The sequence below is a fragment of the Pelodiscus sinensis genome, chromosome 21, assembly GCF_049634645.1.
Source record: "Pelodiscus sinensis isolate JC-2024 chromosome 21, ASM4963464v1, whole genome shotgun sequence".
NCBI lineage: Eukaryota > Metazoa > Chordata > Testudines > Trionychidae > Pelodiscus > Pelodiscus sinensis.
The window spans coordinates 15,096,327-15,108,308 of record NC_134731.1 but is presented as its reverse complement, the minus strand read 5'-3'; the positions used below and the strand labels follow the sequence as shown (position 1 = coordinate 15,108,308).

The 11,982-nt window shown below is 60.3% G+C and overlaps 1 protein-coding gene across 7 annotated transcripts in view; it reads right to left on the bottom strand.

Annotated features, from left to right (window-relative positions):
* Nucleotides 1–286: 286 nt before the first annotated feature.
* The window catches only part of POR (cytochrome p450 oxidoreductase), a 58,798-nt gene continuing 47,102 nt past the window's right edge, over nucleotides 287–11,982 (bottom strand). For all 7 annotated transcript variants that reach the window (XM_006113300.4, XM_075904940.1, XM_006113298.4 and 4 more), the window contains 8 exons: nucleotides 10,341–10,457; nucleotides 8,544–8,662; nucleotides 6,561–6,742; nucleotides 5,210–5,359; nucleotides 3,416–3,683; nucleotides 2,936–3,081; nucleotides 2,379–2,464; nucleotides 287–1,554 (listed from right to left, as the gene is read on the bottom strand). In XM_006113300.4, the coding sequence (XP_006113362.2) occupies nucleotides 1,410–1,554; nucleotides 2,379–2,464; nucleotides 2,936–3,081; nucleotides 3,416–3,683; nucleotides 5,210–5,359; nucleotides 6,561–6,742; nucleotides 8,544–8,662; nucleotides 10,341–10,457 (1,213 nt within the window). In that variant the 3' untranslated portion in view covers nucleotides 287–1,409. The remainder of the gene's footprint in view (nucleotides 1,555–2,378; nucleotides 2,465–2,935; nucleotides 3,082–3,415; nucleotides 3,684–5,209; nucleotides 5,360–6,560; nucleotides 6,743–8,543; nucleotides 8,663–10,340; nucleotides 10,458–11,982) is intronic.

Below are 11,982 nucleotides of genomic sequence, written 5' to 3'. Positions count from 1 at the left end.
CAGTAGAGCCCCCTGGGGAGTAGAGCCACAATGCGCTTGGGCTCCCTTTCCTCTTGTGGCCTGTGCCACTGGCCTGCCCCTGGGAAGGGAGCAACCCCTGAACTGACTTGCCCAAGTCAGGGAGCTGGTTCCCAAACTAGCTGCTGGAACTCTAGGGTGGGGATCCCCTTTGAGCCTGCTGTTCCCACCCCCCTTGGCACAGAGGTCGTGGTGGGGCTGCTTCGGGCTGCCTGCTGCTCTGGCCTCTGGGGCCACTTCTCTCGGAAATGAAATGAGGCAACTGAGCTGGAGGCAAAATAAAGACCCTACTTTATTCCAAGGGGACCGTCTCTACCATTATTTACAGTCATTGGACAGGCGGACGGGCAGCGCAGCCAAGAGCCCAAAGCCTGGCCAAGCTGCCCACAGGCGTCAGGCCACCTCACTGCTCAGTCACGCCCCCCCCCCCCCCGCGTGCCAGGGCAGATGGCAACCTGGCCTCCTGCTGGGGACACAGCCCCTTGCACAGGAGGCTTCCCCATCGCCACACCCATCAGCCCCTGCCCCACAGGCCCCTCGCAGCACCAGAGACGAGTCCCGGCCCTGGGTGCCACTTTGCTCGGCCCTGCAGGTGAGTGAGTGTGTTAGGGCCCGAGCCCACCATGGTTCTGCCCCTGTGCTGCCTGGGGAACCAGAGCGAGGCCCCGCTGGGCTGGGACTTGAGTTAAGCCACTGCTGGGTGGCCCTGCCTTGCGCCTGCCAAGGTTACTGCCCATGGGCGTCAGGCTGAGGAGAGCTGCGTTCCAGCTACACGCCAGGCCAAGCAGGCTCAGGAACAAGTCTCTGGCCCAACTCTCCCTGGACACCCGTGGGCTCCTAGCCAGACCCCACCAGGGTCCCAGCAGGGTGGGCTGGCTGGAGTCTCACACAGCGCCCAGGCTTGGCAGGCTCGTGGTCTGGTTGCAGGCCACCAGGACCGGACCTGCTTTGCCCAGGAGACCAGCCAGCAGCTCGTGCTGGAAGTCGCAAGAGGTAAGGGAGAGACCTGGGAGAACCCCAACACTCCTGCTGCCTGGCCAGGGAGAAAGGCCCAGTCTGTGATACGCTGCCCTCCCCAGCACTGGTAAAAGCCCCAATGCCTGCAGGGGCCAGGTCTGGAGCACAGCTTGGCTGGCAAGCAGAGGGGACAGACCCCCCCATTCACTGGCCTTGCATCAAGGCCTGGTCTCTTAGTTCCCAAGGTGAGCTCTCCCCGAGCCCCAGGGGATTCCAGCAGCCTCTGCCTCGGCATTGCAAGGCTCTCGTCAGCAGGGGTGGGGGGGGCACAGAGGGGCGATTACCAGGGAGGGGATCTAAGGGTTAGTTTAGTTTCAGTGGCACATTCTTGCAGTGGCTGGGGCACCTTCCTCTCGCCCGGCCGGAAGCCCGGCTTAGCTCCACACGTCCAAGGAGTAGCGGCCCTTGGTCATCAGTTTCTTTACATAGTCCACAGCCTGGGGCTGGGTCATGCTCCCGAACTCAGCCACGATCTCGTAGAAGGCGTTCTGCACGTCCCGCGCCATGTTGCGCGCGTCGCTGCAACGACAGGAGCGGAGTGCGGAGGTGAGCGAGGGCAGGGGTCTTGACAAAGGCTATTGGGCAAGCCTGTGGCAGAGCTCCGGGAATGGGGGCCAACAATGAGAACCCCAATTACCCGCAATGGCCACCTCTCCCTCCCCAGGGCACTCAGATTGCTTCAGTAAGAGCTAAGCTCTCCCCAGTAGAGTTCAGTGCTCCCCTCAGGCAAGTGTCTCCAGAACACTAGGCCTGATGGGGCACTGCCTGAGCCAGCAGCCCATTGCCTGGGGAGCTGCTGAAAGACCCCCCACCCTCCCCATTCCCAGCCCCCCTTAAGGCCCTTCCCCAGGGATGCTGCCATGCTCTCTCACCTGCCCAAGTCGTGGCTGTGTTGGGGGCTGTACATAGAGGTTTATAATCTACAGGCGGAGAGCAGGAAGGGAAGAGACTGGCCACAGTCACAGGCAGAGCCAGGGCCAGAACCCAGGGCTCCCATGTCCCAGCCCAGCACCCCAGCCTCTGGGCTGTGCCACCTGCCGGCCGGCCTCACGCCCGGACACCGTGCAGTGACGGTACTGGGGCTCCCAGCGTAGGCCAGGATAGGCACTGCTGGCTCCGCCCCCTCTGGAGCACCGGCCCCATGCATGGGCGAGTCAAGAGCTTGGCTCCTCCCGTTTCACACATGGAGCACCAATGAGTCCCCGGGGCTGTTTAAAAGCACGAGTCCAGATCGAGGTTCAAGGTTCCTGGAAAGGGGCCAACAAGAGCCCCAAGTGACCCCCCAGCCCAGCCTGCCCGGTGCCCTGCAGCCCGTGAAGCCGGGGCAGCTGGGCTGGCCTTACCCGCACACGTAGATGTGAGCGTTCCCCTCGTGGATCAGCCTCCAGACCCCCTCCTTGTTTCTCTTCAGCAGGTGCTGAACGTAGACCTGGCAGGACAGAGCCAGCTGGGTTCAGCACAGGGGGAAGGGAGCCGCATGGCCACCCTGCGCCCAGCTCTGCGAGCAGTGAGCCGGCTGCTTCCTCCAGAGCTCCCCGGGGCCCTCTGGCGGGGATGGGGGGGGGACTAACCCTGCAGAGGGGACAACAGGGGGGGGCCTTGGCCGCTCTGGCACCTGCCCGGTGCGGGGGGGGGGGGGGGGGGTAGGACAAGCTCTCAAGCCAAGCAGGAGAGCAGGCTGGTGCTCCCCATGGCTGACACCTCCCCCATCATGCCCAGCCAGGAGCATGATGATGGTGGGAGGCCGCCTGGCTCTGAAGCGAGGGCAGAGGCTGAAGCCGCTGGCAGGACCCGGCAGGAGCCGTAGCTGGGCTGGCACCTCCAGGGTCCTCTCCTCCTGCCGCTTCCCCCACCCAAGCACAGGAGTCCCGCCGCCTGCGAGCTCTTAGCAGGGCCTCACCTTCTGGGCTTGGTCCCTGGAGAAAGCAACGTTGAGCTGGGTCAGGGCTCCCTCCTTGTGGAACTGGGCCAGCTCCTCGCGGTACAGGTAGTCCTCATTTTCATGGCGACAGCCGTAGTACAGCACCGTCTCGCCCACCTCCTTGCCTGCGAGCCAACGGGGGAGCTGTCAGCCCGGCCCGGCCCCGGCGCTCGCGAACCAGCTACTGACGGGACGTCCCGGCTGCTCCCCCGTCTGGGTGCCCTGAGCCACGGCCGTAAGGCCGGGCAGACTGCTCCTCCCCAGGTGCCGCGCACACGCTCCTGGGAGAGCTACTTTCAAACCCCAACAGGCCACACCACAGGGGTTGGGGGGGGGGGGGATCCTCGCCTCTGGCAGCCAACATGGGCCTGTCCTAGCAGGCGCTGCAGCGATGAGGTGGACCAGCCACGTGCTGCTGCTCCAGGCACTGGCGAGGGCCCTGCTGCCCCGGCAACTCACCTTGCTGCTTCAGCCAAGCGCGCTCCTGAACGAAGCCCACGAAAGGGGCGATGCCGGTGCCGGGCCCAATCATGATGACCGGGGTGCTGGCTTTGAATGGCAGCCGGAACTGGGACTTCCGGACGTACATGGGCACCGTCAGCTTGTGCCCGTTCTCACTGGGCACCTTGTTCTTCAGCCAGGTGGTGGCCACCCCTCTGTTCAGGCGGCCCGTCTTGGTCTCGTATTCCACCACCACGGCGCAGATGTGGATGGAGTGGGGGTGAACCTGCAGCAAAAGCCAAGTGGCGCCAGCTGTAGAGAAAGGCAGCGATGGCTTCCAGGCAGCCCCTGGGGGTGAAGGAGTCCCACTGGGAGTCCGTGGGCAAGAACCAGCACCCGATGGGCAGGGTGTCTATGAGATCTGCTCTGCAATCTGCTCCGACCCGTGCCTCTCGGGACCGCCAACAACCTCCTGCTACAGGCACAGTTCATACCCCCTCCCCTTGCGCACTGTCCCACGCGACTGCTGCAGGAGCTTGGATCTAGCTCCAGGAACAGCAGCAGGCTATAAAGCCGGCTTGGGACCTTGGCGTCGAGCGGCTGCTGCCAACGCTGTGGCACCTTTGCTGCTGCTGCGCCTCGGTCAGGCTCCCGAGATCCATGCCACAGGTGCTGCTGCTACACCATGGAGAGCAGCCGTGGCGTCACACCCGGGACAAGAGGCCTTCCTTGTCGAGGGCCACGTTTCTGTGTCAAGGGACAGCCAAGGTCCCGACTCCAGAGAACACGGAGAAAAACCAAACAAGTAAATAAAAAGATTTTGGGGTCCGTGCCAAAGCTCCTGGCGGGCTGGATTTGGCAAGGTCTACCTATCGCCCAGCCCTGTGCTAGAGTTGCCTGGTAGTGCCCCCTGCTGGAGTAACGCCGGAGTCCTGGCAAGCTGATCACGGTCTCTCCCTTCCCCAGGGCAGGGTAGGGCAGGGAGCAGCGTGCTGGTGCACCAGGCTCTCTGACTGAATCCTGCGCCAGATCCCGCTTCCCCCCGCACTGCAGGAAGAGCGAGGAACTCGCTGAGCTGCGGAGTGATGCAGGCTTTGCTGCGCCCCACATTCTCTCTGTTGCAGCTGGCGACGTGACTAGACCTTTTTGCGGCTGGAGGCCGGGGGGGGAGCGGGGGGATGGGATCGCTGCGTGAGCCCGCAGGGCGTGCACCAGGAGTGGAAGCAGGCTGAGATTGGCACCGGGAGTTACAGATGTGCACCATTCACGTGATACCCTGCATCAGGGAGGGAGGCCAAATCCCACTAAAGCAGTTCACTGCTTAAACAGGGTCCCTCGGGCAAGCCCGGCTGGCTGGAGAGCCTCCTGCCCACGGCTTGGTGGGGCGGGCCCAGCTCCTAGCACTCTCCCCCGGCACGGATCCGGAATCCACCTCGCTGCAAAGCCACGGGCCCTACCACAGCGAGAGCAGAGCGAGGCAGCCCGGGGCACCGTGGCGATAGCTGTGATGGAGACTCCCTTTGCCACGGATTCCGCATTCCACGTGTGACAGACCAAATCCGGTTTAGCTGCTCGCAACAGCCAGCAGGGAGCCACCTGCGCACTGGACGGTTTCCTTCTAGGAAAATCCCCCCATTCCCTTCCCAGCCCTTCAGGCCAGGCCTAGAGGAGTCTCCAGACCCGTCCAGGGGTGTCTCAGGATGGCTGGGGGCTGGAATGCGGAGACAAATCTTCCTGGATTGCCCAGCGGCCTAGCTCACGCCGAGGAAGTAAGTGCCTCACCGGGGCCTGGCGCCCAGGGAAAGGACTCACCTTGGAAGAGGAGGCGATGGAGTAGTAACGGGCCTGCAGGCGGGGCAGCAGCTCGCAGAGGTGGTCGATGGGCGGTCGCAGAGATGGTACGTCCTGCAGGATGGCCAGTATGTTCCTCCGGGCCTCCACAACCCAGCTGAGGTACAGCGTCTAGGTGCAGAGGGTGTGGACAGAAGGACAAGGCGAAGGTGAGACACAGGTGGCTTCATAGTGCTGACTCTACCGCAGGGCGGTAACCAGGGTCCCTTGCCCCGGCCCTTCCTTTGGCACAAAGAGGGTGCGCAGGGGAGCCACAGAGCCAGCGGCCCACAGCAGGAGGCTAAGCAATGGCGGATACCTGGGGATTGCACCAAGAGGGACGGGGGGGGGAGGTAACTTCTGCAGGGCAGATGGGAGCAAAGCCGCTCCCTGGGGTACCTGCGCTCACAGCCTTTAACTCCTCCCCCGGAGCATGGCTCCGCCCACCCCATGCCGGCAGGTGCCGACCCCCTGCCCCGTCACTGCCACAGGGTGAGAGCTGCTGGCCCAGACCAAGCACAACGGGGCCCTGAGGTTCATCAGCCTCTCCCCTACTGACCAAGGAGAGCCACCGGTAAAGCCTCTGTTGGGCCTGTGCACCGTCAGCTGGCGCCACATGGCACCCACAAAGATTAGGGGCCAAGTTTTCAAAACCACCCATGACACGTAGGCTCCGAAGTCCCGAGTTCAGAAGTGACTTAGGCACTCGGGTGCCTGAACCTCATGGGAGGTCAATGAGATTCAGGCTCCTAATGCCAGTTTGGGAAAGAAAAATAAAACTGCCCATCCCCAAACCTTCCCTTTGTCCCTCCCGTCTACCCACTGCTGCCCGAGGCTCTGCCAGGGGTTTGAAGACACTTGGCTGCCGCTGGGGGACATTCAGGGATTTAACGACTCACCTAGTGGCAAAGCTAAGGACAAGGTTTGCGGGACACTTCCTACTGTACGGTTTTCTACCTCGCCCCCTTGCTTTGCCTTGACCCATCATTGGCCTTGGGCATGCAGACAGACAATTAGCACCGCCCCAGTTACGTTACGAAGAGCGTAAAATATTTTATATTCCCTCCTCCCCCCCCCCAAAAAAAGGATAAAACCCTCACAGCTCAAGACAGAAGCCAGCCTCTGGCAGGCTTCGGGAAGGAGCGTCCACAAAGAGGTTTCTCCCTACTTATCTACCCAGGGCCACCTCCTGAGACAGGTCTGGGAGCAGTCAGTGTCAGGAACAGGGTCCTGAGGGAGGCAGAGCTCTCCCAGACAGCTCGTTGGCGGCCCACGCAGAGAGAGAATCCCTGCTCAGCGGCCTCCTCGCCCGCCGGCGCAGCGCCGGGCTCACCTTCCCCTCGGCAGCGGAGGACGCCATCTTGCGCAGGTGCTCCTGCTCGCCGAGGTCTGTGGCGTACTGGGCTAGCTCGTACAGGACGTTGGTGCGCGGCGGGTTGGTGATGTCCAGGTAATAGGTCAGGGCTGTCCGGTACGTGGTGGGGCAGGGGAACGGATGCTTCTTGTTGGACTCCTCTGGGGAAGGGAGAAGAGGAGGGTGACGTTCAGAGGGCGTCAGAAGGGAAGGGCATGAGGACACTCACATTCGTGGGGGCACAGAGCTAACTTCCTGGGAGGCAGGGTCACCTAGTGGATAGAGCGCCCGCAGACTGACTCGGTGTCACGAGGCGTAGTTAACTCTACTCACCAGCACGAAAGCTCCCTGAAGAGCAGCCACCTAAGCTGGAGTTAAGTCAGTTTAGCGCCCCAGGCGTGCGGCCTGGAACTGTAACAGACAGAGGACGCGGCCGGCTGGGATCTTACAGTCACCGCCAGCATAGAAAGATGTGGGCGAGCGGCTTCGCTTTCGGGAAGTGGCTCTTGGACCAGCAGGAAGTGGCCTTCTAAGGCCTGGGTGTCCCTGCCCTGTGACGACCTGTTCGCGAGGAGTCCCGGCAGGCCTATGGCACAACACAGACCTGCCGGGGGGAAGGCCGCACGTGCCACGTGTCCTTTCACAGCCGTCACGTGCCACGCTGCCACAGAGCCATGCAGGAGGGCCAGCCGCCCTGTCTGACTCTGAACACACGGGGCCGGGGGAGTTCGCACTGCAGTGCCATGCACTGATCCTTTGACTAACAACGCCAGGGATCCCATCCAACCTACAGAGAGGGCACCGCCGACGTGCTCTGGTGTCCTGTAACCAGAACCACGGCAGTTGCGGCACTTGTGCACACAGCCACGTTAGGGATGGATGAGTGTAACCAAGCAACACTGATCAGTTACGAGCACCCGTTACACTCGTCAGAGCCGCGGCGGCCCTGAACCGTGGAACCCACAGAAATTCCATCAGGTGCAGGGCATCCCTGCTATAAGTCACCCCGTAAACATCCGTTCCGCTCTAAAGCCGTGGACGCTTGTAGGAACCGAGGCGTTTTAAATCCTCCCGTTCCCCACCCTTAAGCCTCACAAAAATTAAAAACCACTTTGCGCAAATAGAAGTCAGCCACTGGGAAAAAATTCCCCGCTTTAAGTCCTTTCGCTGTAAGGCCCCGTTTTTTGGAACATATCTCGGACTCATAGCAAGGACGGCCTGTACACGGTTAATCACGTTTTCAAATTTTTACACTTCAAATTTTTCATCTCACATGTTGCAGTCGATATCAACACACAGAGCTCAGCCAGGCCTGGGCTCTTGTAAAACTTCAAGCCGCCTAAGAGATTCACCTAACCAGCAGGGCTCGACAATCGCTGTATCTATTCGCCTGTGGTGAGTAGATTTCAGCCGGTCTGGCGCATGCGCGGTGTGGGGCTGGCGAGTAGATCTCGCCGCGGTTCGTCGAGCACTGCTAACCAGAATATCAAGAAAAACTGTTTGGCTAAAGGCACGTTGGCCAGAAATGCCAGACACCCTTACTCCTGCCCCGCATAGGGGTGGAACTGAGGGCCTCTTGAAGCCGCTTTGAGCCCGACAACGATGAATGACTTGTATTTTGGTGGAACGAAGAGCCACAGTCACAGACGAACATTCGGTGGTGCTGGATGCTGTACCAACAGCACAAAAAGCTGGTGTCTGTCCCAGTGAGGCAGCAGGATCCTAAGTTTACCCCAATCTGGATCCTGCTGGAAAGGCAGAAGGTGCAAACCCCCTGCCCTGATTCTGGGGGCCTCAGGCCAAGCCAAAAGAGCCTTCTCTGCAACGAGACTGTGATCAAAAGCAGTCGGGTAGGCGCTGCCCTGCTCTGGGCAAGTAACGTGCAGACACCCCATTCACCAAGGGAAAGGAGAGACTGTTTTGCCAGGTGGATAGGAACGGCTGCTCCTTTGGATTACTCACCATCCAGGTTGTTTAAGGACATGATGGTATCCAGGTCTGCCCCCAGAATCTCGCCGATCTGGTTCACCAGGGTCGTGTCGTTGGCTGGGTACACAGCAACATGGTCCCCAGACTCGTATCTAGGGAGAAGCCAGCATATCAACACGCAACCCGCCACCAGTGGAACGCGGCTGCGAACGGGCAGGCCCAGCGGGAAGCGGAGCATGCGAAAAGCATCACCTTTACGAGCTGCACTGATCGATTACCTGTATTGACTGGGAGGGGCCAGGGCTCGTTTAATGGAAAGGCCAAATACCAGGCATGATCCGGGTCCTGTCCAGCATGCAGGAAAGCAAAGAGCCAGCTGGGAAGATCAGAGCTAGTGCAGCTAGAAACAGATGCACGGGAGGCAACGTTCTGGTGTTCCCGATTCCATCAGTCTCCAGAATACGACACTGCAGGTTGGACCTCCCTGGTCCGGCACCCTCGGGACCTGACTGGTCCCGGATGAGGGATTTTGCCGGACCAGGGGAGGTCATTTTTGGACCCCTGCCACCGGCCTCCCAGACAGCTCCTCACCTCCAGCTGGCCCCACTGCCCTGCCGACCCGATGGGCAGCCATGGCTCCACCAGGCAGCCGCATGCACCATGTGCTGGGGCTCCGGGCAGCCACACACGTACTGCACACCGGGGCTCCCAGCCGCATGCCGGGTCTCCCAACCACGTTGAGTGGGCCCCGCCATCAGCTCCCTGTGGGCAGCCCTCAGCCTTTGCCCTGCTGGCCCCACAGGCATTCTTGCTGCTGGCCCTCCACCGGGACTCTGGTCCTGCAACATCCATGCTGGACGTTGGACGTTGCCAGAGAATCCCGGTTCAGAGCGTTTCAATCTGTCTTCCCTCAGAAGCATGAGCTTCCCATACACTTGGCTCAGCGCTCCATCCGCATTAAGAGACTGGAGGGGGAAACCTCTTTTAGCCCAGGTTAATTTCATCCAGACTCAGCTTCTCCCCTCCCCCAGCAATCACAAAAGCCTGGGGCCAAATTCTCTCCTTGGAGAGCCGCTGAGCAACAGTGGAGCCAAGGAGAGCAGAGTCTGGTCCTTCGTTAACGAGCCATCAGCGCTGGCAACAGGCCTAGAAACCAGGCTCCATGGTGCCAGGGTGATTGTCCTGCACTCCGGGATCCTTCCTAAACTTCAGTGCCGGGGTGAAGTCCTGGCCCTTTTGAAGTCAATGGAAGTTCTGTCATTGACTTTAATAGGGACAGGACTTCACCCCAGAACAGATGCCTTTTGCCGCTGAATTCAGAGGGCCTTAAGGCCTCTGTGAGATCTTCCTCTGCTTTCAGAGAACACCAGCTAAGTTTTGCACTCTCAGACCTAACCAAGCAATTTCCTACCATTACAGGGGTTTCAATATGAAGTTGCCTGTTCCAACCTCAGATGCTGTACAGCACCGTCCGAAGCGAGGCCAAAAGGCTGGCGTAAGGCTCCCATGAGGACGCTCTCTTCCTCTAGCCCCGTTACTGCCGAAGGAGCCCAAAGAATACTAGAGCGCGGTTACAGCCGTTACCGACACATGCGGCCACCTCTGGGGTGGAACACGGCAGCCGCTCTGGGGCGAAGCCACGCAATAATTAAGACAGGAGGAAATAACTCCAAAGAGAAAAATAAAAATTCACCTATCAAAGTTACCCTGCTCCAAACCCACACGGCACCTGCCTATGTCTGTGGGGCCAGTAAGCGCATCAGCGTGACTCCGTTCCAAGCTCCCCAGTCCCTCCCCAACAGAAGGGAGAGTTCCCGCGTGGGGTGGTACCTGATTTTGGAGCCAGAGATGTCCAACTCCAGGTGCATGAGGTGCCTCTCTCCGGCCTGGTTCAGCTTGCGGTTCAGGGTGACCGGGGCCAGGAACGGGTTCTTTGCATCAAACGGGCTGGAGGGAATAGCAAGGACTCTGTTGACAACCAGGCTTCACAGTATCTCAATAGTGCCGCTCAAAGGCCCTCTTCCTTCCACCCCACGGCGCTGGCCTTGCTTTTGGTTCAGATCTTTCCTTTTTTCTAATAGGGCTTTTCTCTTTTTGAGAGATGACGCCCCACACAGAGTAACAGCCAGCTGGCAGGGTGGCATGAAAACAGCAATGGCGAAAGACCTTCCCCGTCTAGGTCGGCCTGCGTGTGGCTTCCCCCTCCTCTGAAATCGGAATAGCCCTTCTTTCGTACAGGGCTCCGAGGGGCAATGCCTCCTCTAAGAGCTTGTTATTTCACTGGGCAGCACTTGGCTCTGGAAGACTGCCAGGTCACCCCACCCGTGCTGACCCATTGGGATGAATGCAGCACCGCCGGCATTAGGTCGACAAGCCTGGGAGATGAGCTTTAGAAAATGAGCCTCTTTCGCCTTGTGATGATCTATGTGGCAGCACGGCAGCTTCTGACAAACCTTAAAACCGTTCACACAAAACTAGTAAAACCAGGAGTGAATCCTCCCCCACCACGCTAAGCCAGCCCCGCCAAGGAGAGAGAGCCCGCCCTGACCACCCCTCGCTCATCTCCTACCTCTCCCAAAGTCCCAGGAACTCGTGGATTTTGCAGAAGGCCCACCCAACCCAGGTGGCTACAGATGCTGCTTTAAGCCAGGTTACAAAGAAAAGGCTTCCAATCCGGCCTCTAAACTTGTTCCTGCCCTGGGGTAGATGCCAGCACGTAAACTGCCCGGTGTGCAGATGCAGCAGGTACATGGGCACCAAACTGCTATCCTGGGAAGAGGATTATCACATGGGATTCTACCCCCTCTCCGACCGTGGGGGGAGCCTCCAAGGCCACCCGGCAAGTCAGGGCCCTGCAACGTGCAGGTCAGACTAGAGGACCATGAAGGTCTCTTCTGACCTTAAGAGTCTGCCAGTAGCAAAGCCAAGAACAGAAGCCTCCTCGCCTGGTTCCGAATCCAGCGTCTCCAAGACAAATCCATTCAGCCTCTCCAATCCGCGCCCCCATAAAGCCCTGGTTAAAACTGTGCCCCTCGAGTTTGGAGCAAGCAGGCGAGACTCCTGTTCCCTCCTGCCGGGGGGTTTTTTAGTCACGGCCTCTGCAAAGAGTTCTTGTTGCTCCCAGCAGAGAACACGTCTGTGGCAACCGGCCCCCCGCGCGCAGTTCTCCCACACGAGCTGGGCGCAGCCTTTCACACAGGCCAGTCACACTGCGCTGCCCACAAGTCCACCCAAAGGATCAGCGCCTCAGGGCAGGACCAGTGACCGTGCCCCAGAGGGTGACTGTGCACTGGGGATCAGTTGACTCTGCTGGACTGCAGCCCCACAGGCCAGCCCGATGAAAGATAACCGAGACCGCAGGGAAATCGCCCACGGGTTTCTTCCTCCCGGGCACTGTGCCAAGCCCGGGTTTCCATCCCCCGCCTGCAACTTACTGACGCTGTCTCCACCCTCGCCGGAGCGTATTTCCACA